At 45.5% G+C, this 25,691-nt stretch overlaps 1 protein-coding gene across 1 annotated transcript in view; it reads left to right on the forward strand.

The window, feature by feature from the left end:
• The window catches only part of Tln2 (talin 2), a 427,714-nt gene that overhangs the window by 232,134 nt on the left and 169,889 nt on the right, over positions 1-25,691 (forward strand). Inside the window, exons 4-9 of the mRNA XM_028864471.2 lie at positions 14,852-15,023; positions 17,108-17,205; positions 18,929-19,058; positions 19,885-20,037; positions 22,244-22,386; positions 24,335-24,462. Of these exons, the coding sequence (XP_028720304.1) occupies positions 14,882-15,023; positions 17,108-17,205; positions 18,929-19,058; positions 19,885-20,037; positions 22,244-22,386; positions 24,335-24,462 (794 nt within the window). The 5' untranslated portion in view covers positions 14,852-14,881. The remainder of the gene's footprint in view (positions 1-14,851; positions 15,024-17,107; positions 17,206-18,928; positions 19,059-19,884; positions 20,038-22,243; positions 22,387-24,334; positions 24,463-25,691) is intronic.

The raw sequence follows: 25,691 nt of genomic DNA on the forward strand, positions 1-25,691 counted from the left end.
ATGTTCTTACATGGAAGAGAAAGGGAAGAGACAAACTTCTTCCCTCAAGCCTTTGAAAATCCATCCATGAGGAGTTCGCTCTTGTAATTTAATCATCTCCTTAGTCCTCTTGTCCCTTCCTATTCAATCCAGGATCAAATTTCAACATGAATTTGGGAGGGGACACAAATCTCAGACCTTGGCAGGGCGTGTACACAATGAGTTCTTATTCTTATTTAAGTCAAGATGCCTTCTGTAGTGCTAAGGATTATCCATCTTTATTCATGCTTGATAGCTTTATAGCATGGCCTTTAAAAATAGCCTACCTCTGCATAGGATTGTAATGATAAGGGAGAACTCACCTGGGTCGCTATGGTGTGGCCACTGGACCAATTAATAGGATGGCCTCACAGTCTCTGTAAATTCTCATTAGAGGTTCTAGCTTGCATGCAAATTTACCACCATAGCTCTCCAAACAAGGACAGCAGCTCGGTTTGGGTCTTCCATTGTTATAAACAAATAATTCCTCGAGGATGTAGTCTTATGCTTTGGAACCTGTGCCACCTGTGGGCTGGGGTTGAAGCTGGGTGACTTTAAGGAGCTTGTGCGGGAGGCCGTGTCCATTGTGTCTGAATCTTACCCACTCGGGTCTTCCCTGGGAAGGTCAGCACTGTCCTAGACTCATCTTGGGATCCTTCAGGAGCCTCAAGGACTCCCAGCCACATAGATGCAGAGAGCTGAGCCTTCATTCTTGAGTCATATAGACTTCTGAGGGACTTTGGTGATGGGACCAGCGGACGCTCTTGTTCTGGACCCTTCACCTGGGTTGCTCTGTGGTTTCTTCCTGCACTTCCAGCTCACAGAGGGCAAGTCTTTTGTCAGGATGGCAGTGTCTGGCACTAAGGGCTCTGTGCAGGGTGTGAGGGTTGAAGGCCTTTGGATGCAAGAGCAGCCTTTCTCCATCCTCCTCATTCCCCTGTAGCTGTCAGCTTCTCCCCTCTCTGTTGCTGTCACCATAGCAACGGACTCTCAGTCTTCCTTCCCAGGGCTCTAGATACTCACACCTGAAATTTGAGGAGGTTGTGCTGAATCTAGTGGGCCATTCTGTAGAGCTAATTTCTTTCCTGCCCCTTTCTAGAGACATGGGTTTCATCTTCTAAGGAAGTCATGCAGGATAGTCGAGAAACAAATACGGAAAGTGGGCTTCTGCTGTCATTGAATTTTATTTATTTTAATTCCTGAAAAAATTCCGTACCATAGCAAATTCTAACAATCCCCCCCACACACAAAAGAATTCTATCACTTCAGAAAAATGCTCTTGTAGGATGCTTACAGGCACATATGTCAGAGAAACCTCTTGTTTCCTTCATCCTAGGCTGATGGACATTTTCGTTGTGACATGCAATTTTGTTGGGTGTTACAGAATAGTGGTATCCAGGACCATAGAGGATGATGCGTCCAGCTGAGAGTTCCACCTCTTATCATTTATACCTTTATGACCTCGCATGACTGTGCCTTTGCCTACATCAACTCCTGCATCTATGACTTTGCTTATTTAGACGTGTGTTTCTGCTTACCTCGGGGTTTACTGTCTGTACTTCATATGCTATTGGTCAAGTCATGTCCAAAACCCTACTTAGATTAAAAATTCCTTTCCAGAGAGAGACATAAACAATGTCTATCCTCTCTCCAAAGATCCCGGTGACAAATGGATGCTGGAAACACAGGCGTGCACTACCAGAGTTCACGCAGAGGAACCAAGGAGTTTATTGGGCTCCCTTACAGAGCATAGGTGGAGGCTTACCATTTACAGAAGTATAGGTGTTTCCACGCACACCAAAGGCTCCACCTGCGAAGACTTTGCCCATTAGAGATGAGAGCTTTCCTGTAGTTGTATACATGGAGCCTGCCTCCTCTATTCTTCTCTGGCTTATATACTTTAACCCCTCCCCAGGGCTACATGGAATAAAGGCAGAGTTGCATCCAACAGGTGGGAGCAGCTGGAACTCAGGTCAGGGTCTTGTGACCCTGCACAGCCCTCCATGAGGGGATCCAGACAGTCAATAAACACAGCTGGCATGATCCTTTTGCAAGCAGGTGCAGCTGAACTCCCCAAAATATTGGTGATTTGGCTTGGAGGAGAGTCATGCACAACACCTACATTTTATAAAATTGTATTAATTAAAAGTATGACAGTATTTTACCTAGCTTAGTAGCAGTGTGATAAGTTCCCATAGACTCCCTGACTCAGAAGATAGAAATCTCTTTCCCCACAGTTGAGGAAGCTGTCATTCCAAAAGGATGGTGCTGGTTGGAGTGACAACTTCTGAGGTCTGTGAGGGAAGCGTGTGACCCAGCCTTCTCTTGTTAGCTTGTGCTTGTCCATCTTCTCTCTGTGTCTTTATAATCTTTCTTGTTTCCAAATTCTACCCTTCATAAGAACACCAGTGATTCTGAATTAGGGCTGACCCTGTGTTAGTCTTTTGTTTTGCTGTTTTAATACGAAATATATGAGGTAGGTTTGAAGCTGCAGCTCAGTTGATCAAGTACTTGCCTGTCATGCGCAAAGCACTGGGTTAGTGGTGCATGCCTATGTTTCAAGCACCTGAGAAGCACAGAGGAAAGGATCAGAACCTCGGGGTCATTCTTGGTTACACAGTGAATTTGAGCCAATCTGGGATATGCGAGCCTGTCCCTACCTCCTCCCAGAAAAATCCTTAAGTGATTAACTTCAAAGGTGAAAAGGTTTCTTTTGGCTGGTGCTTATTTTAGTCATGGTCATTTGATCCTGTTGCTTTACACATCATGTCATGAGCTCATGGCAGAGGAGGCTGCTCACCTCATGGCATCAGGGAAGCAAAGAGGGACAGGAAGGGGTAGGACTCGAAAGAGCTCCTTCAGGGGCACTCCCCCAGGGACCTAACTTTGTTTTATTGGGCCCCACCTCCTAAACGTTCCACCATCTCCCAGTGTCGCTGTACACTGGGAACTAATCCTTCAGTATGTGGGTCTTTGCAAGACATTCAAGGTGTATCTGTAACAAACCACAGTGCATGCTTTTAACAACCTGTCTCTGCAAAGACGGTCATATGACTAGCTGGTCTACTGGGAATGGCCGCATAGGAGGCTTTGTGTGTATGTGGCTGTGCCTTAACTATGCCATGGAAGATTCATCATTTCCTGTCATCTCCCATATGCCTTTTTTTCTTTCATTTATTTATTTGTTTGCTTGTTTATTTTTTAACAGTTTCACATAGATACCCCACACACTCTGACAACTCTCACCTCTGGCCTACCTACCACCCCCATTCTCCTGTGTCCCTCACCCCCTTTGAATCTCTCACAATTATGTCTATCCATTTTGTTTCGGGGCCGACTAACCAAGGACCATCTGTGTGACATGCTTTGGAGCTATCCATGTGAGGTTGGTGAGCTCAGTCCATATACAATTAAAGACAGTGAGTCCCATTCTTCTAGAACCCATTGATAGCCAGGAGTTTGGAGATACGGGGTCGGGCTCACCGAGCCCCTCCCCACTCCCTGACTGACTGTTGGTGTGGACCTGATCTTGTGTGTGCCCAGGGAAGGTAGCAATAGTTGTTGGAAGTTTATGATTGCATTGGTTGTATAGAGTCTAGAGAATGGGATTTTTTTTTCAGCCATTCACCCTGTCTTCTAGTTTACATACTCCCTCTGTCCTCTTCTACAATGTTCCCTGAGCCTTAGAGGGGGGGCAGAGGTGTCTTGTTTAGAGCCTCTAACCATTACTTACTCTCTGAATCATGGGCAGTCTTGAATCTTTGTATTCACCATTGTTTATTGCAAGGAGGGGCTTCTGATTAAAGCTTTCCCTTGTTTTTTTTTAAAGTCTCACTTATTTTTCTTTAATGTGTATGGGTGTCTTGCTTGCATGCGCGTCTGGGCACCACATGTGTTCCTGGTACCCACAGAAGCCAGAAGAGGGTATCAGATCCCCCAAAACTGGAGCTACAGATGGTTGTTAGCCTTCATGTGTATGTTGGGAATTGAACTCGGGTCCTTTGAAACCATTGAGTCACCTCTTCAGCCCTCCCTTGCTTTTAGATGAAGTAAAATTGACACATAAAGACTTAACCATGATTAGCTTTTGTTATTCTTAATGTAAATCTTGTTCGTAATCCACTGACAAATTGGACAAGATTTTTGATCTGGCTTCATTTTATGAAGACCAGGATAAATGGCACCCCATCAGCCCTTTTGTGTAGTTAAGATCCTCATTATAGCTGGAGGGGTCTGGTGGGCAGTTCTCGAAACCTGGGCTTACAGAGGTCAGAGTATTGATGCTTGCCAGTCATGTCCACCCAGGTTTTTGTAGGGAAAACTGGTTCAGTCCCTTCTTCTGTCATTTCTACAGTTTGCAATATATTTTAAAATTTATGTTAAGCATCTATCTTCTCTCTGCCTCTTGTGTAAATCTGGTTTATGGACCACACCAGATGTGTTTTCTCCTATTCATTTCTTTGCTGATTCTCTCTCTTGTTCTGGTCTCTTACAGCCCGAGCCTTGGATGGCAGGATTGTTCTGCAGTGTAGATTGAACTATAAAACCCAGATTTATTTTTGGCTGCCCAGTTGCTAATACATATTCATTTAGCTATCCTATAACTCAAAACACAAACTGATGTTCCCTATACGTTTGCTTCTGTTTTTCTCTTGTGGTCTTAGTCTCTTTTGAGCTTCTCTGAAGAAATGTTGATATGGAGAAAAAAAAAAAGAAAAATATTTAGATATTTAGCTTACAAAAAAATCTGAAATTAAAAACATGAGAGATTTAAAATAGAAGAGTCTACTATAGCCTTGTTTATGAGTGTTAAAACCTGAGTATAGCCAGTGTACGTACACACACACACACACACACACACACACAAATGCAGCATGGTACATTATAAGATTCTTCATTGCAATATTATGTGTATATTAAAATATTATTTCTACAGAGTTTCTAATACTGTTGAAAATGATTATTACGGAGTTAGAGCTTCATAGACAGAATTATATAGAATGCATTGTCTTAGCTATATAAAAATAGACAAAACCCAAAGGGGATGCATCAAAATGTCAGCATTGCCTATCTGTAGTTGGAGTGGGGCTAGACACAGAAGTCTGGATTCAGGCAGACCCGGGTGTAAGCCTTCTTATAAATACCTTATAAGATCTTATAAGGTATACCTTTTTATAAAGCATTCCCCTTTGTTAAGCCTGCTTTACCCAGGATAAATCGGACTTCACTTACTGAATTATCAGACAAGTGTGTGACACTCAGTAATTCACTGAGTGCTAGTTCAATTATTAATAACAGTGTTAATAATAAATATCTCTCCCATTTTACTGCTTTCTTAACACAAGCACTTAGTTTCTGCATGTTTCCTCCTATTTAGAAAGTATACGTTTGATGAACTTACAAATCCACTATATTTTGGCTGGCTTACTTAGGCGAAGTCCAACCCCTTAGTAATTGTGTGTTAGAATCTGTGTGCTTGACCCATAAAAAGGGTTAAGAATTACTGCCAGGTATATAGTCTAATGTAAGTTCCCTGCTATTATTTACAATGTTTTAATCTATGCATTTATCAGTGTTTTTACATTATGGAAATGGGGAAATTATAACAGATTTATATATCCTGATTATCAACCTGAGTGGATTCAGAAATACTTAAGAGAATATTAACCATACCTCTGGGTGTGTCTTTGGTGAAGGTTCCAGAGGATATAGTACACAAGGGCTTTGACTTAATCCATGGATGGATTGAAAAGTAGCAAGGTGGGGGTCTTAGCGTAAACGGGTTGCTAGAGGTGTCTTTGAATGGCAAATGGTGGCTCTGGCCTAGTCTTTTCCGTTACTATGCTCTGCTTCTTGGCTTCCCTGAGATGAGCAACCCCTGAAGGACAGCTACAGGAAACTTCTGCTGCCGTGAGATTCTGCCTTTCTGCAAGCACAGGGCATGGATGCAGCTATAACCTCTGAAATGAAAGCTCGTTTGTTTTCCCAGGCATGTGCCATGGTGAGGAAAAGGCTAGCCTAGTAGCCTATGGAGATCTCTATGCAATGGTTCCCAAGTCTGAGATGGGGGACATTTTTAACTATGTACATTTTTCCTGGAGCATTCCCATGTTTGAGTATATAAATGGTGTGGTCCGGGAGAAAGGGCCAGAAAATAAAATGAAACATTTTGAGAAATTCAGTCCAGTCCAAGAATGCTGGATGGGTCACATGACAAGTCTACCAATAGACTTTGAGTCTGTGGGGATGACACGATTAATTACGATATAAGCTACTTTTCACATTGCTGTAATGAAAGCCACTAAAGGAAGGGGGGGGAGTGTCTTGGCTCACAGTGTGAGTACATCATGGCAAAGACAGCATCTGATCAAGCCGAAGGCAGCAGGTCACTTTGCCTTTGCAGCCAAGAAGCAGAGAGACCTCAACTCACTTTCCCTTCTTTATTCAGCCTGGAACCCCAGACCATGGAATGTTGCTACCCACTGTTAGGGTAGGTCTTACCCCTCCTCAGTTAATAAGTCAATCTTGGTTCCCTCACAAACATGCCCAGAGCGATTCCAGGAGATGCTAGATCCTGTCAGTACTATCCACCACAGTCATATTCCTAGATTTGTTTCAGCTCTTCACATACACACCAGATTTTCATATCAAGTCTCCAACAGAAATGCCCTTGTGATATGTGGTTAATAGATTAACATAGATAAATGGCAAGAATATGTCTTTAATTTTCTTTCCTTTATTCCTCAGAATTCTTTCTTGCGAAAGCCACGCCCTATTGCCTTTGTGAGTGATGTGTGGTTTGCAGCCTTTCATTGAAAGGGGCCAGAGCCGGGAAGTGGGAGGTTCCTTCCATTTTATTATGTGAAATTACACTTGATCATGTCCGTGTGCACCATCACTTTACATTTGAAATCAGGCTGCAGCAGGTAGCATTCAGTAGGGACCACACCAGCTTGGCATCTCATTAAATACCATCATGAGGAAGCACTTTGGTGGGGGGGGAGTGTGTGCAGTTCTTTACTATATTCCCCCCATGATGAAACTAGAAAATATTGACCTTTCCCCCCAGATCTCGTAGAACAGAGCCTTGTGTATTCCAGGTAAAGACTAGTGTGTGGGCTCTAGTCCTCACAACGATGTGTGCTGTGAAGACAAAACTGTCTGCCTCAGCAGCAGCATGTAGCATCTACTGTCCTGAGACTTCATCAGGTTGTCATGAAGGGTCCAGAAACACCAAGTGATGGGGAGAGATAATGTCTGGGTCACCAAGTGCATGCTAAGTAATTCACCGCTCTCCTGGTTTTGACCTTCGGAATGATTTCCTTCTATTTTTTTCTTCGATGTGACCTTTTATTTTATTTTTCCATCATACTTTCTTCTGAAAACAGCCTGTTGTCAACAATCTGAAGAAGTTAAGGTATAAAAGGATTCAAAATGAGAGTTCAGTGTAGAGCCAGTTTCTTTCTTTAGCTTTTGCTGAGGCAGAAAACAGCAGGTGGACCAAAAGGTGGATCCTAGAGGATTGGGAGGGCAGATGATTTATTCTGCTGTCTTGAACATCAAAGCTGAGTAGTGAGGTTCCTGGAAGCCCACGAGCATTCTTAGTGGTCTGACAGAAAATGACAGGCTATTCCTCACACAGCCTAGGAATTCACTTATCTCTCCAGATCCTCTGTATGTATCCTAGAAAGGGAGAATGGGAGGAGGGGGGATCGCTGTCACTTTCTAGCCTGTCAATACATGCAACAATGACACATTCCAGAGTGCCATGAAGCTGTTCCGTACAAAGGGTCATCATGTGAGGAGCCTGTTAGCTTCTTTGGTAACTCAGCCCAGGAGTATCACAGCTGAGGAGAGAGAGAGTTACAGTGGAGAGCTGAAGAGGAGATTGAGCTGCCCACACTGTGGCAGTGGAAAGAGTAGTCAGTACCAGCAAAGCTGGATTCTGGGTTGGAAGGTATCAGGACCTGGACAAGAGAATGGTCTGTTTCAGGAACACATACTAAAATACCTAGACAGTTGCTCAGGAATTAAACACATACCCATGCCGTCAGAGTGGAATCTCTGGGTGGATGAGGCTGGCATCTCAGTAGTTTGATCTGCTTGTCTCTAACATTGCATTCTCGTTGCCACAATAAAATGCTTAAAAAGAAGCAACTTAAGATGGGCTCGCTTGGGCTCACAGTTTGAGGGTGGGTATAGGCCATCATGGTGTGGAAGGTATCTGAGGCAGCTAACCCATTGCATCCTCAGTCAGGATCCAGACAGACGAACGCTGGTCCTCAGCTCACTTTCTCTTTTTATTCATTCCGGGAGCCCAGCCCGTGGAACGGTGCCATGCACATTTAGCGTGGCTCTCCCACTTCATTTAAAATAACAGAGATTCCCTCTCTGATAGGCCCAGAGGCTTGTCTCCCGTCTGACTGACAGTCAGTATTGAGCATTGCATGCCTACTTATCAAAGTCCTACATGCATTAAAATCATCTCCCAGGAGAGGATAGGCTACCTGTATCAAGCATCTGTTTCCTTCTCTCTTCCTCCCCACAGCAGGATCTTCCAGCGCTTCCCTGCTCCAGAGTCCTATACTTCTCTGTAGCTCACTAATGCATCCCTCTGCAGAGTCTCCTCATAATTAGACATCATCTTTAATAAAGGGCAGCTCTCAGCTCCTTTGCCTGAAAGTCTGACGTGTGTGTGCATCCTGAAACACTGATGGAGGCAGATGCACATGTGTGCTATTAAAGTTGAGTAGAGTTGGGCACTGTCGACCTTCACGATGGACTCCCAGGTGCCAGTGCCAAGTGTACATTGGAGCATGTGGAGGGTATATTGGAGGAATCCTTGGAAGGCTGCAGACATACTACATAGCTCTCTCTGCTCACCTGGTGGTTTTATTGGGAAAGTCTTTTGACTTGAAGGTGATAGTTTCTTCATCTAGAAGTAAAATGTATAAATATCTTTTCCCATCTCTCTGTATTCTACACTGTAGAGCAGTGGATCTTAACCTTCCTAATGCTGTGACCTTTTAATATAGTTCCTCCTGTTGTGGTGACCCCCAACTATAAAATTATTTCATTGCTACTTCATAACTAATTTTGCTATAGTTATGAATTGTAACATGGATATCTGCTATGCGACCCACAGGTTGAAAACTGCTAATCTAGGCCATCTTTAGTTCTCTTACTGAGATAGAAAGACCACCTTTCCTCTACTCCTGCATTAAAGTCAACATGGAGCCCTTCTCCACGGCAGGTGTTACCAGGAACAGTATACCTGTTCCTTATCCTCCCTCAAGAACCTGTCCATGAACATTGACTTGTGTGGCTTTGTTCTTTCTTACGGTTTTTGTTTTGTTTTCTTTAAGTTCATTTTGTGAGCCATAAGGTTGGGGTTCTGTGGTCCTTGAAATGGGTTTTGGGAGTGTAGCCATAGTTTGGTCTGATGAATGTTGGCACCCTGTTTATCCTTAAGCCTTTTGATACTTCTTGCTCAGACTTGAGGAACTCCACAGATGGGAGTAACACCCCGTGTGAACCTGGTTAAAAGCTCAAGGCTGGGAAAGTGATGTGGTCTAGTAAGCAAGGTACGGCTTCTGTTTACCAGGTGGGCATGATACATCTATCAGATTGCCTCTGTAGATATTTATGTTTATGTCCATACATTAGTGCTGCTGTTAGCTTTAGTCAGAGAAGGCTCTTTTCGCAGTAGGCAGTGATAACCATAGAAACATCTGTTCAATGTTTTGAGAGTGACTGTTGGATGCTCAGCCTTAAATGGAACCTCATCCAGGGCTCAGGAGCTTCACAAAAGATGGGGCAGAATGAATGCAAGAGCCAGAGGAAGAGGTGAAATGTTGTGGAAGTGTGTCTCCTGGGCATGCCTTCACCTTTGCACTCCTGGACTCACAGCAGGTATGATTGCCTGCCCATCTCTGAGGATCCATGGGCAGCTGATGGCTGCTGGGAGAAAGGAGTGACATTTTTCAGTGGTGTAGTCACTGGTTTAGGTACCCATGCTCCTGTAAACAGTCCTAACAGAACTCATGGGACACCAAAATAAGACATGAAAAGTCTGCCTATATCTTTGCATGGAGCCCATATTAATTTCAGGGATCCTCAGTATCTGCCATGTGTTGAGGTCTTGAGATTCAAAGCTGATTATCTGGACTCAGCCCTTGTTCCCAGAGGCCAAGAGGGGTGATGGTACTCTAATGGTGGACATGTCCTCAAACCCATGGTATAGATGCTTAATGCCAGATTGGGAATGGGCGGGGATCACAGTGGCAGCCCCATGAGTTATTAGAGCTGCCCCATGGCTGGGATTTTTATTGAACTCCTTGGTCTCATGCTCATTTCACACCTGTTTAGATAGTTAATTATTTCTCCTGGGTTCCTTCACCGATAGTCCTTCCAGTAGAAGTTACTTCTAATTGACGGGCTCAAAGTTGAACAGTGGTCCTGGCCTTTCTGAAAGAAAACCACTGATGGTCTTTGGGGATATTTTCCTATGTCAGGGCTCCCACTAGGTGCAGAGGGGGCATAGTAGGCTTGGCACTTTGCTAAGTGGATGCTGGGTGCTTTGAAAAACGTGTTCCTTACTGCTTTGCCTGAGCAGATAATGAAATGGAATTGTCCCATGTGGGACAAAGAAAGAGCCTCTCTAAGCAGGCCCAGCCTCCTGGGTCCTCAACAGCCAGGAAGAGTTGAGAGGGAGGGAGACATACTGAGGAGAGCCTGGGTAACTCACAGAAAATGGGACTCCTGTAGAGGAAGCAAAATGGGACACCTGGCTGCTTACTCACCCCACCACCCTAGAATAAAAGCCAGCAGGCTCCCGGGGAAGGGCTGGCTTGATTTACCTTCCCGGTGGGCCTGCTCTGCTTAGTGTGTTAGAGTCTGACCATTCGGGGAAAGCCCTGTGCAGCTGAGCCCCGAGGGTCCTGGGAGGCAACATTTTACAGCACCTCTGCGTAGCAGAACCCCAGTGCATGGTGGGTTCTTCCTGGGTAAAGAAGCCACCTCTCTGCCTTTGTAGAGGTGCAAGTAAGACTGTGGAGAAGTGGAAGCCCTTCCCTTGGCTCTGCTCTGAGAGAGGGGAAGTACTCACTGGAGCCTAAGCTGTAAGTCCAGATGAAGGCTAACTTTGTAAAGGGCCATCTGTATGTTGACATTTGGCTAGGAGATGCATGTGGCTATCAGACATGGCTCCAGAGCAAGGAGCAGACATGAAGAAGGGGGATGAGTATCACCATCCATAATTGGATGCAAGGCCATCCCGTGGGTTACAGTCAAGAAAGGATGAGCATACTGTCCAGTCCTTGCTCTCCTGATGAGGTCACGTCCCACTGAGTAGAGGTTGTCCGGCCCTTCGGCTTGCATTTTACAGGGAGAGGTGCAGAGCTCTCATATTGCTTCCCAAAGGGCATTCCTGGGCAGACTTTACTCATAAGTGCTACTGAGCTGGAGCCAGACATGATACTAGCCCTGCCCTATAGAGGGCACTCACTGTGTTTGCCTCTTGAAGAGCTCTTGGATTTGGGAAATCTGAATATCTCTAAGACTTAGATGCTAAGACTCAGCCTCTCCGCAAACACCTAGCCATACATCTCCTTATGAGATCCCAGGATGTGTAGGAAAGAGCATGCATAAGGCTGAGTGCTGGATCTGTGCAGTGAATGGAGGGCTTACTGGAAGGTACTTGCTGTGAACAGCAGTCTTGTCTGCCTTTGCTCCCTCTTATGGAGTCAAGCATAAACAGTAAGATCAACTTTGCTTCCTCTGTGCTAGCTGAATGCAGTGTGATGCTTCCGGTGTTTCTGTGACACCCAAGGCTAATTTTAATAACAAAATTACTCAGCACTATCTGTGTGCCGTTAACACGGTTAGCTCCCTGGATTCTATGGCAGCCTTACTGATAGATCTCTTTTTCTCTTGTCTACTTTTCTGAGGGGGAGACCGAGGCACAGGGCACTTAAGAATTCTGGGTGGTATGGTTGGCAAGGCAAGGAGGTGTGAAACACCTCTTGGTCCTGACTTGTCGGGCATAAATCCAAGGAATAGTTACTCATGTTGACTGATGCTGGGTGTTTATATTAGAGCTCCCTGGCTAGGGCTGGGCTTGCTTGTCTCTGGTTGGACCAGGATGGTCCTATGTGTACAACAGCTCTCTGGAATCGGAGGGTCTTTTTATTTAATGTCTGTATTTCACAGCTGGTTCCAGTGGCTCATCTTCTCTAATGGACGGCATGGAAGGGTTTTTTTTTATTGTGTGTGCTGGTCCAAGTGACCTTTATAATTGAAAGCAAAATATCGTCAGAGTGAGAAGAAATTATTAAAAGGAAAATAAAGGAAATGTCATGAATTTACAATGCGTCCTGTCTTTTAATGTACACACAAAATATTTAAGATCAACATGAGAGCAGACACTCAAACTGGAGTAAAAGGAAACAAAGCTACCTTGGTCGAGCCATAAATAGCTACAGAAACTCATACATGAATTTGACTGTGGGCTCTCTTGCAGCGAAATCTGAAAAAGGAGCCCAATCAGCCATTCTGTCTGCCAAGGGTGCGCTGTTAAGATGGGGTCAGGATACAGGAGTGGAGACAAATGTCAGATAGAGAAGGAGCCTGAATCGTTACCCAGGTGGTTGTTTGAGCTGCATCGTTTGCTCAGGAAATTCAGCGAGACTGCTCAAAATTCCTCATCTTCAGTTAGCATCTCTAAATTGATAAATGCTTCAATTCTCTTTCCTTGCTGTAGGGTACAGCATGGCACTTAATGCCAGCAAACGTCCGTTTTGCCAGAATCTTGCTCATTTAAGAGTGGCGTGAGAACTAGCTCATTGCGATGGGGCTTGTCAGGACGAGTAAATCATGTGCACGTTGATTTCCGATCCAGGCACTGGCTATGTGAGCGGTCATCTTGTATGATAATAAAAGCCCAGTCTTTACATGTAAATAATTGTTTAGGACAAAGGGGCTGGGGAGGTGGCTCAGTTGATAAAGTGCTCACCATGAAATCATGTGAATTTGACTTCAGATCTCTCCACCCATGTAAAAAACCCGGCCTGGAGGCACACACCCCTCATCCTAGTCCTGTGTGGGCAGGGACAGGATGATCCCTGGCTCACTGGCCAGCCAGTCTAACTGAATTGGTGGGCTCCAGGTCCAGTAGAGAAGCCTTGTCACAAAACGTTTAAGTGAGGAACGATAAAGGGAGACGCCCAAGGTCCTTGACTTCCACACACATAAACACACGTGAACACATGAACACATACATACCATGTGCACCCACATGCTCACAGTCCTGTAAAGTAAACTGTTCGTCTTGTTCATTTGGGAAAGCAGAATCACAGTAAAATAAGGAGCTAGGAGCGAGAAGACCGTGCTGGACACTCGTTAGTCCTAGGCCTGTGTACAGTTGAACAAAAGGCCCATCTGTCTGAGGAGGGATTTCTCTACCAATCTGTTCCTGGGTAACGATGGTGATGCTCTTTACCTCGGTTGTTCTAGGTGATTGAATAGTTCAGAACATGACTCTCATGACCTCTGCTGTTCCTCATTCTTTTGAGCTTCTGCCCTGTGCTGAAAGAGCTGCCTGAATCCCATGCCTTCCCTCCTGGGGTAGCTAAGAGGAGGAAGCATGAGAAGTTGGTGAGGGAAGCTGGCCATGGGTACCGATTTCTTCCTACTTTGTAAAGGTCAGAAGCAGAGAAGTGACAGAGATAGAAATCCAAGGCACTCCTGGCCTGGGACCGAACCCAGACAGCAGAATCCCATCCCACTGCCCCGTCTACCAACACCTGCCCACCCTCTCCTCTCCAACAGACTGAGAGGCAGCTATGTGGATGGGGCCCAGAATCAAGATGGTATATGGTGAGGGAGGGCACTTAGGTGCCCGGAACTGTCCTTAGGACCATCAGGAGGCAGACCCCATATGTGGATGGCTTCCTGATATGACAGGTGGCACACTTTTAGATGAAAGTTTGTCCACATAAGATGGAAACTTCTGCCTGGTCCTCGATGTGTTGGTATCCTTTGAGCCAGCCCTCTTCCCCATCTCACTCCTGACCCTACTACCCCCTTCAATTTGGGCCCCACATTCCACTAAACTGTGTTCCCTGAGTTGGCAGGGAACTCCAAGCTGTTGGATGCCTTGTCCTCATCTCTCCGCTGACTATTGGCTTTTCGTTGTTCACTCTGACATCTCTTTCTCCATCCTTCTTCTGCCACTACAAGGACACTTGGAATTCTTGCTCCAGGGTCTAGAAAAGATTAGCCATCCCTTCTTCTTTGCTCCATCTAATGAAAGGCATCCATGAGGAAACTGAGCCCCACGGCCTTCTCCACTGACTTCTACCCCTGAGCCACGCTGGGACATCTTGGGGGTTCTGGGAAACTCTGTAACACAGCAGAACTCCACTTATCTCTGGAGCTCAGACTGTTAACTGAAAGTGGTCATATGTCCTTAAATATGCCTGCACAAAGAGAGTTGGAGGCAGTTGGCTTTGAGACCTTGATATGATGGTGGAAAGTGTCAGCCGTTTCCAACTCCTCTGTCCTGTTGGTAGTCTAGCCACTGCATAGGCTGTAGTGACTTCATTCAGTTTGGGCCTAATTTTTGACAATCACTGCTGCTATTCATGGAGGAGTAGATGGTGACATTTCTCAATAAGGAATGCTAACACATTATCACACATGACACTCAGACCAGTTCTGACATGATTGTGAATGACTTTGTGGTGGGACAGCCGGGCTAATAATTGAACCTTTTTCCCCCCTGCAGCTAAATAATGGTTGTATGAATCAAGGCTTATCTCCTTGTGTTTTCTAGACACTCTGAACAAAACCCATCAAGTCATCTATGAAAATGGTGGCGCTATCCTTAAAGATCTGTGTCCGCCACTGCAATGTGGTGAAGACCATGCAGTTTGAGCCATCAACAGCTGTATACGATGCCTGTCGAGTCATTCGGGAGCGAGTGCCCGAGGCACAGACTGGACAAGGTGGGTCATGGTTACTCATTGGTTTTTGAAAATGTGCTTGGATGTCCCTGAACTCTGTAGCTAAAGGGACATACCTAGACACATATAAAACATCTCTGTTTTAAGCCAGGCATGGAGGCTCACTCCTTTAATCCCAGCACTCTGGAGCCAGAGTCAGGCTGATGTTACTGAGTTAAGGCCAGCCTAATCTACATAGCCAGTTCCAGGCTAGCCTGTACAACCCAATAAGACTCTGTCTCCAGGAGGGACAAATCTGAATGTTAAATGAAATGCCTTCTATATTACTTCCCATCAAGAACAAGGCTTTCGTTGTCCATGACCACATTAACATGGACCCTCAGTACTCAATGTGAATATGGCTGTTTTCTTGGCCCTCCTCAGGTGAGCATCCTGCTCTGTAATTTACAAACCATTTTTTGATGTGTCACTACATGGGTTGAATAAAGAGTAATGATACACACTGACTTGACTCCAAGTAGCCTCAGCCCTGTGTGCAGGGCTTACTGTGCAAGCCCCCTGAAGGAGCCTCATGAATTTTTTAACTCAGTTTTAAAAAAGATTTTATTTTTAATTATGTGTGTATATCTGCATATGGGTTTGTGCAGGTGTGAGTGCTGACACCTACTGCGTCCAGAAGAGGGCACTGTTTATAATAATCAGGTTGCTGAGTTTTGCTAAACCAGAAATAAAAATTTGCGCACAGTCCCTACCTGAACCTAAGATCTGCTTGTCCAGTCTCGCTGGTTCTTTTCAGTTCCTTTGCTATTGTTTTCTGGCACTGTTAGAACTTTTCTTTGGGCTGAATTGATACAAGTTCTGGCGAAGGCCTCTGAAGACTCCAATCATGTTCCTGAGGTGCTGTGGGAACCCTGACCCTTATGAAGGCTCCAAGGTTCCTTCAGATACATCAAGGAAAAGGCGGGCTGGGAAGATGGCCCAGTCAGTAAAGGGCTGCTGCAGAAGTGTTGGGGTCTGAGTTTGATCCCCCAAACCTTCATAGGCTTGAAATACCATCACTGGTAAAGAGGAGACAGGAGGGCCCCTGGGGGCCAGCCTCGCGGTCAGCAAACAGGCCGGTGAGAGACCCTGTCTCAGTGAACAAGGGAGATGGCACCCTGAGGGATGTCACCGGAAGGTCATTCACACACTAGGAAGAGAAAAGTCTAGGTGGGAAATGACCGCGCTCCTCTCCTGCCCGCTGGTCTCTCGGACTACCCACATTCGATTAAGACACCTTTATAAAGAATATTGTTTAGTTCTCCAACTATTTTCTTCATTTTGTGGTATTTGGTAACAGAGGCTTCACCCCATCAGGAAGTCCTAAATATCTTGTTCATTTCTTTAAAATTCTGTTTTGTTGCAAAGTCTTCATCATATATCCCAGCCTGGCCTCCAATTAGTCAGTCTTCCTGCCTCAGTTTCCCTAAGGCTAAGATTACAAAGCAATTGCCACCAATCTTTTAAAACATGCTCTTTTTAATTTTTTTTTATTTATTTTATTTTATGTACTTTGGAGTTTTGCCTACATGTATGTCTGTGTGAGGGTACTGGAGTTATAAGATAGTTGTGAGCCACCATGTGGGTGCTGGGAATTGAACCCAGGTCCTCTGGAAGAGCCGCACAGTGCTCTTAACTGCTGAGCCGTCCCTCCTGCCCCCCCTCCCCCCATAACATGCTCTGTTGCTATGACCCATCTTTCCTGCTTTGCCTCCGTGGCTCTGGTCTTAGGTGGTTGCCGCCTCCATTTTTTTCATAACTGTGGGTGCCTGGCTAAATGAGACTTTGACAGCAAGGACCAGAAAACAAAGCCAACTTCGATTAGAAATGCAGACTGTGTTCCTGATGATTCTCTTAGACTTTAGGCACACCTGCAGCCCACTAGTCCATGTGTATGGACCTTGCAGTGGCCGTTGATTCTGCTGGGAGGCCCCTGCTTCCACGGGGGTGAGTGATGCTGTGCTGTTGTAAGAAGCAGGTCTCTTTGGGGCTGGACAGCATTCTCCTCCTTGCCCAGTCAGTGTGCTTGGGCCAGTGGTAGCTTTGTCTCCACTTGGCCTCTTTTTCTCTCTCTGTTTTCTTTCCAGCCTCTGACTATGGGCTGTTTCTCTCTGATGAAGACCCCAGGAAAGGGATTTGGTTAGAAGCAGGGCGGACACTGGATTACTACATGCTGCGGAACGGGGTATGTTGTTGGTCCTGTTTTCTTTTACTTTTTTATCTATTTTTATGTGTATGGATGATTTAATTGCATGTGTGGCTGTGTACTACTTTCTTGACTGGTACATTTGGAGTTCAGAAGAGGGTGTTGGATCCCCTGAAACTGGAGTTACAGACTACTGTGAGCCGCCATGTAGGTGCTAAGACTCAAACCTGGGTCTTCTGGAAGAGCACTCAGTGTTCTTAACCACTAAGCTGTCTCCTGAGCCCCATCTTTAATTTTTTTAAAATAACATTTCCTTATTGTGTGTCTGTGTATGTGGATTTGTGTGTTTCATGGCATGCATGAAGATGCAAGAAAACAACTTTCAAGAGTTGGTTCTCGCCTTCTGTAACGTGGATCCCAAGAGCTAAACAATCTTGGTGCCAGGCACCTTTACCCACTGGTCCAGCTTGCTGGTCCACTGGTTCTCTTTTCTCATTGCTTCACTGCTGGGAAACCAACTATAGAAACCCACTGTGGCAGTGTTCTAATCTAAGAGCACCTTATTAACAATTCCCATGCTATGAACCTGCAAGGCTGTCCAGGTTGTGAGAAGATGCTAAAAGCCTAAAATTCTTGAAATTCCACAGAAGCATTGAAACAGTTCGAGGTTAATAGGCTGAGCAGTGTCTCCATGCTGAGCAAAGTTGGGGCTCCCCAGTTGTGAGATAAACTACAATATCTTCCTTGAGTAGATACAAGGTGTCCCTGGACTGAATTAGAAAACTGAGGCTACATGATGGAAAGCAGAGATGCCCTAAGACTACCCAAGGCTTGTTTTTGAAAAAGAAAGGTCAAATGGAGATGCATCTTTATTAACTCTCAGTGATAGTAACAAAAGTTACCTCGGCAGTTTAAGTGATGAATAAAAACATGCTGAGCATTTGTCCCCCCTTGACCTCCAAGGTCCTGGGTTTTCTGTGCCTGATGAAGCAGGTTTGTCAGATCGGCCAGGCTTCCAAAAAGCAAGAGTGGAATGTTCAGTTAGTTCGTGGTGCTCACTCTGCCGTCTGTGGTTCTGTTTCTAAGAATTAAAATGAAAACTATGAGGTCTCCTATTTTGAAGTAACCCCCAACCTCATTCTTTGTTTTATCTTACCACCAGTGTCCTTCCCTGCAGTCTCGTCAAACTGTTCCTGCTTCGATATGCGCCTTCGATGACGCTTTCTGGGGATATTATTTATGTCTTTCATTATGTAGACTACATATACAGTAAATACATACAGAAAACGTTCTACAGTAACATTTTAAAAAGAGATGTTTATTTGGTGTGTGGAGGTAGTAAACATTGTTTCTGGTGACAGCGCATGGCTGGAGACCCCACTGTCATTATGTGAAGTATCGCCTTCTCCTCCTCCATCTCCCCAGTGTTTGCTCTTTCCCGGCCATTGGAGCATGTAGCCATCTTCACTTTAGAGAAAGTGGTTTTCAGTCATTGTGAGCTACAAGTATTCCCTCTTGAAGGACAATCTTATTAGGAGAGGTTTTCGTAATCCTCCTGAAAGTCATTACTAAGCTCTCAGAATTCTGTGTGTGCATCCCAGCAGCACCCCCGCGAATACTTAGCCTTTCAGAAGAGTTTTGGACAAAGGAAGATGTAGGCATCTTCTGGAGACTTGATTTTCAAAGAAAAGTGTCCCGATGCCGTTGTGTTTTTTCAACTCAGAATGTGGCATGTGTGTGTGTGTGTATGGCTTGTGTCTAGGATATTTTGGAGTACAAGAAGAAACAGAGGCCTCAGAAAATCCGCATGTTGGATGGCTCTGTGAAGACAGTGATGGTGGACGACTCGAAGACAGTTGGAGAGCTCCTGGTCACCATCTGCAGCAGGATAGGTGAGCGGCTCAGCTCTCCCTGTGGCTGTTGCTTTGGCCACACCCACCCCTGCCCACACCCAGGAAGGTACTGTCCAGTCTTTCCATTTGCCTGGCCTCCAGCTGGTATAAAACTTCTCGAGGAGCTGTGGTTGGGAGCTTTTATTTCCCTTTGTAAAAAACAAAAAGGAGTTTCTTGGTGAAAATGATTTTTGACTGTGTGATTCACCCTTCCCCACTGATGGCCATTATCTCTCGAATTCTCATGGTAACAGCCATGGTGACCCTCACAGATTTACTTCATGTGGCTTCAGAAAGCCACTTCAATGAGGCCCTTTAAATGCTGGGTGTAAGGAGTCTTCTCTGTCTCAGGCTTCCCTACAAGGAGGATGCAGGGCAGACAGGTCTTTGTGATTGCATGGCCACCATGGTCTATATAGTGAGTTCCAGGCCAGACAGGACTGCATTGTGAGACTATGTCTCCAAATAAGGAACTACAGAAATAAATAAAAATTACTGGAGTAGCTGAGATGTAGCTCAGTGATAGATGCTTTTCTTTCATGTTTTAAGCTTGATCTCAGAAGGGGGGGGCAGAGACAGAGACAGAGAGGAGAGAGTGTATGTAAGTGCGTTTGTGGAGAAAATTGCACTTACCGCCTTGAATGCGGCTTCCCAGCCTGTAGAGCCTTTGTCCTGGAGCTGCTGCTGTGTGGCCACCCTGGCCCTCAGGTCAAGAAGACCCCTTCCTTTGCGTTCACAACGTGGACCTTTTGCAGCACCCCAGGCCCTAAGTAGACGCTGGTAGCAGTTTAATCATGTATAATCATGACGCCATTTCTGTTATTAGGAATAACAAATTATGAAGAATATTCTTTAATCCAAGAAACGATTGAAGAAAAAAAAGAGGAAGGGACGGGCACACTCAAGAAAGACAGGACGTTGTTACGAGACGAGAGGAAGATGGAGAAGCTGAAGGCCAAGCTCCACACGGATGACGACTGTAAGCCTCTGGCAGGGGTGACGGGGGGGGGGGGGGGTGTGACGGACACGACTGGTGGCCCAGGTATACAGTACCCCAGAGCCTGGATCCCCTGCCAGCATCCACGTGACCAAGAGCTACTTTGGGTTGTTTTTTCTTCTAAATCTGTAAATGTTTCGGTTTGTCTCACTAAAACATAATACTTACAAACAACTTTTAAAGTGGCTAGAATAATCTTTGACATCTGAAAAAGAATCCTCATATCAAATATATAAATTGTGTTCATGATTTCCCACTATCTTGCAGAAAATGTAATTAATGTATTGGGATCTAAGTGTAGCAGAATAGCATATGGACTTAACTAAGCAAGCTCCCTCTCCATCTCTCTTACTTTTTCCCTTGCAATTTTGTGTGTGTGTGCGCATGTGTGTGTGACAAGAGCCTTTCTTATGTTGTGAATGTTGCTAAGTATATACCTTTTGTGTCCCTCTGAACTCCTTAGATCTGCAGCCTTGCTTAGCAGTGTGGGGGTGGTAATAAGCACTCCTTCGGCAGTGGTTTCTGGCTGTCTTTAAGGGAGATATTAATAGTCTCCAGTACCATGCCTAGATCCATTATTTCCTTAGCGATTGAGATCAGTGAGGTTGGTCTATCAGCCATGTGACTTCCGCAGCCACATGGATCATGTCTACAGAAGCTGCAGATGACCTGGGATGCTCCCAAAGCCCTGCTCTATGACCCTTGCTTCCACCCTCCACTGGGCGGAGCCTAGTTCATCACCTGGCTGCCTCCCTCCCAGCCTCCTTGTTCCCGCTGCAGCTCTGAGGTGACATCATCACTTTCATAATGTTTATTGATCTTCAGTGGGCCTGCCATTTCCTCCGAGTCCTCCTCTGTTCCCTTCTCTTTCTACCTCATTAAATTTCCAGTTACAGACTTCTTTCCAGAAGCCTTTAGTAGACAAATCCAAGGATTTATTAATGTGTACACAGTACCCTCCCAGGTGACTGTGGGAGAGGAGATCTGTCAGACAGGCTTCTTATGCCAGAATTGCTTAGCATTTGGTGAGGCTGGTCATAAATACATAACCCAGTGAGTATGGGGTGTGTGGGGGGGGGTAGGAGAGGGAGAGGAATAGAGGAGACAGAGGGCTTCAGGAGAGTGGCTGATTCCTATGCACCACAATGTGAGGACAGGATTTTTAGGGTGATGTCATATTCAAGCTGGCCCACAGGGGTGGATGTCATCTCTGGCTATTAGCATGGAGTCTCTACACCACCTCATGACTTTCATTTTCTCCCTCTTTCCTGTTGGAGATCAGAGAAATTTGTTATACCCAGGGTCTCTAAACCATCTCACTAGAAAAGACTAAAGTAACTTCTCTTGATTTCAAGGAAAACTCTAACTTAATGTGTTCGTTATTTGTCTTGTAACTGTGATGAATTATCTGACAAGAAGATATTTAAGTGTAGGTGAGATGACCCAGTGGGTAAAGGCACTTGCTGACAAGGCTGATGATCTGAGTTCGATGCCTGGGACCCATATGGTAGGAAGAGACAACCCATTCCCATGTGTCTTCTGACTCTATATGTACTCCACAACATAGACACACACACACACACACACACACACACACACACACACACACACACATACACACACACACACACACACACACACACACAGAGTCAATACATAAGATGTAATCAACACAAGAGGAGCAGCTATTTAAGGAAGGGAGGGTTTGTTTGGGTGTACAGTTCAAGGGGATATGTTCCATCTTGGCAGGGAAGGCATGGAGACAGGAAGAGGAGGCCTGCTGCTCACATTGCATCATCAGTCCAGAGGCAGAGCATCATCAGGAAAGTGGGGCCAGGTTGTAGAACCCACTTCCTCCTATGAGGCTCTACTTGCTGGAAGTCCCATAGCCTTCTCCCCAACCACAACTCCTGAGGACCCAGAGTTTACACTTGCATACTATACCACTTGGTTTCTTAGTGCCAAACACTGATTTCCCCCCCCCCCACCTCTTCTCTGTATTCCCAGTGCGCTGTGGTACAGTAGCTAACTTTGGGAATGGCTGGGGATTTGAGTATGGAGGTGTCAATCATCTCCCAGAGTTAAGAAGTGACCATAAGCAACCATCAGCATTTATGGAAATCTACCTCCCCAGTAGGCCGCTGCAGTGAGTAGTAAACACTGTCCTTCCGTCTGTCTCATGTTGCAGTAAATTGGCTAGATCACAGCCGGACCTTCAGAGAGCAAGGGGTGGATGAAAATGAAACCTTGCTTCTTCGACGGAAGTTCTTTTACTCTGATCAGAATGTGGACTCAAGAGACCCCGTGCAATTGAACTTGCTTTACGTCCAGGTACGGTGTTTACGGGTCAGACAACAGATGGGTGGGGTGGCTAGTGTTAATTATCAACCTGACAGCATCTGGAGTCACCTGGGAAGGGATTCTCAATGAGATGTTGTTTAGCTTTAGTTGGCCTATGGGCGTGTTTTGATTATGTTAATTGAGGTGGAAAGGCCCACCAACTGTGGGTGGCATTATTCCCTAGGCAGCAGAGTCTTGATTCAATAAGAGAGGAGAAAGCATACTCAGAACTAGGATGCATCTCTGCTCTTGGCTATGGATACAAAGTGGTAAACCTCTTCAAGTGACAGCTGCCCCTCTTCCCAACAATGGCAGACTGTAACCTAGCATTGTGAGCCAAATAAACTCTTTCTGCCTTAAGGTGCCTTTGTCAGAACATTTTATTACAGCAGCTGCAGAAAAGAAACTAAAACATTAAGTAAACCTTAGGAGATTTCTGCATGGTCTCGTGGTAAATCGGTGTTCATTCTAGTTCCCACACAGTAGGAAGAATCTGAAGTCTAGAGGTGCTGTTCTTCACTCCCTGGTGGGAACTAGCATTGGTTATAATCTACTGGTTATCCAGAGGAGGGCTTCACGGCTCCTCTCTGGGGCATCTTGGGTTAGGATCTAGTGGCCATCACTGTCACCTGCCTGGCCCTGGGAGACAGCTGGGTTCCTTTAACTGATCTCATTTCGCAAGCTAGCATCTTAGGCTACAGAGGAATATTGGCCAGAAAAATCAGTACTGCTCCTTAGCTCTGAGCTATCTTCCCAGTCACAAGTCTTTGCTGTTAACTAATTATTTAAGCTCAGAAAATCGTTTTAACACCTGAGTTACGATCTCTCAGCATATGTGATGTGGGCTTTGCGCTAGGTTGCCCGAGGGCTTCTTTTGACTCAAGGAAAATGCCACCCATGTTTCTTTAGAATTTCTTCCCACCTCACATTTCTTCTGTCCTTCCTTTTACCTACTTGTCTGCCCTTAGAAACGATGCAGGGTTTGCAAACTGTAGCCCTACCATCTGCCAGTATTGAAAGTAACTAATTCATTTATGTAAGCATTATATATTGGCAAATCCCTTTACCCATTGCATAGCTGTTTGTCTGTTTTCTGTGCCTACTCTTGGATTTAACTAGCAGAAGTGGGTAGGTAGTTAGAACACAGGCCAAGTTCACTGAAGGTCTGAAATACTGTTTGCTGACTTCTGCAGAAGAAGGAATGATACTGAATGATGCTAGAAGGCAGAAAGGAAGGGAGCTAGCAGGGCAGTTACGAGAAACTTCCACATTTCGAGCCTAGAGGAATAGCTGAGAGTGCCCATCTCAGAGTGTTCTGGGTCATGTAGCTAGAGAAGAGGAAGATGGAAGGGCGAGGGATAAATAGCCACAGCCACTGTGATTCAGGAGAACTGGGAACAGGACTTTCATGTAAAATCTTGCATTGCTGGGCCCTGCATGTCCTCAGACTGCCCTCTTGTCTGGTTATGGGGGTACATATCTGTCTGTCTGTCCCTCCTAGTAGATCCCTCCTAGTGGATCACATTGGCCCTTGGCTGATTGAGATAGTTTTGCCTCTTTGTAGATGTTTTTCTTCCTAGCTTTATAACTTAGGCTCAGGTGAAGCAAATCATATTTCTAAGTCAGCCCATATGAATCCGGGCATTTCACAGGATTTCCAGTGTCTCTTCGTCTTTTCACAGTCTCGTCTGCCTTCCTAGATTATCAGTAGGGGTGATGATTGATTGATTGATTGATTGATAATCCAGGTGCCTGTAGTGCTGTTGCCCTCTTTGGGAGGGGCACACACAACCTCCTTTCTTTTACCTGTGTTTCTGCCTTCCCCAGTATTCACTGTGCCTGCGTGTCTACAGCACCTGTCCTGAGTCAGGGAGATGTCACTAGGAGAAATGTGACCCCTGCCAGGCCCCTGAATCTCCTCCTTCTTCATGTATTTCAGGCTCGGGATGACATCCTGAATGGCTCTCACCCTGTCTCCTTTGAGAAGGCATGTGAGTTTGGTGGATTTCAAGCCCAGATACAGTTTGGACCTCACGTGGAGCATAAACACAAGCCTGGGTTCTTAGAGTAAGTGTCCCTCCATTATTTTTCTTCCCCCTCTTTCCTCCTGCTTATTTTTGAAGAGGAACCTAAGAGGCACCTCCTTGTTCCAACTGGTTGTGAAAAGTTGACTTTCACGCGACTGAGTTTGGGACCCAAAATGCAGACTGTTGTTGGTAGAGTCAGATACGTAAAAATATAGAGACTGTCAACATTATCCAATTTAGACAACTCTTTCTTTTCTGGAGAGCCTATGACACCTGGCCAATTGGTTCCCACAGCCAGCTGTTTATAATGTTGGGCCTGCAAGCGGGATAATGGCTAAGCTACCTCTCCAGCCTAGGTTTGAATTCGTTATTAGAATCTTAAGAGTTCTTGGTCTCTTTGGGAGCACAGTGGACACATGGGATCCTGGCCGTGGCCTTGTCTCCCTCTTGGTCTTTGGTTCTCTTTTCTAGAAGGATGGGGTGGTTTCTTTTCTCTGGCTCTGTACTCTGGTGCCTACATTAGAAAGCTGACCCTGCAGTTCACTGTGGCCATGTGGAGCACGGGCCTTTTGGCTTTGATCTCTTGGGAACACCCTGCTGGGCAGGCTGCTGCTTTCCTGAGGTGCCTCTCCCTTGGTGTGGATCTAGACTTTCCTAGAGGCTTTTATGTATTGCTTCCTCTGATGCTGTTCTTTATCGGGTGTCCTCCCTCCCTTCCCCTTCCTAATTCCATTAGTATGAAGCATTTGGAGAGGATAAAAATAAATCTCCCAGCCTCATCAGTGCCTCACGGGCACCTAGAATTGTAACTGTAGGGAGGTGAGGTGGGGAGCTTATGTGAATTCGGCCAGAGGAGGACTCAGCCATCTCAAGATGTCTTCAGTGGGTCATCTATAGTGCTGGGGGTGGCTTGAGAGGAGAGGGTAAGGCAAGCATTTTGGCCCTTCACATTCTCTTTGGTGGAAGGTTGGAAGCAGCCTATGCCCTTGACAAAAAAGAAAACGCAGCTTTTCTCTTGGGCTCAGGCAAAGTCAGATAGCACCCCTTGCTATGTGGTCCAAACTGAATTGTTACAGAAAAGACAGCACAACACTAGGTTGAGTTAATGAACCCCAGGAGCTTTTGCCATGTGAAGCTTTATGCTATAATATACATTCAGCGACCTTGAGTCTGAGGTGGCCTTGAACAGTTCCTGTTACAACAGTCAGTGTTTCCCAGATGAGTTATATGGCCAAGTGCTCCTTTGGGTCCATTTCTCCACGGCTGAAC

This window comes from Peromyscus leucopus, chromosome 7 (genome assembly GCF_004664715.2).
Source record: "Peromyscus leucopus breed LL Stock chromosome 7, UCI_PerLeu_2.1, whole genome shotgun sequence".
Classification (NCBI taxonomy): domain Eukaryota; kingdom Metazoa; phylum Chordata; class Mammalia; order Rodentia; family Cricetidae; genus Peromyscus; species Peromyscus leucopus.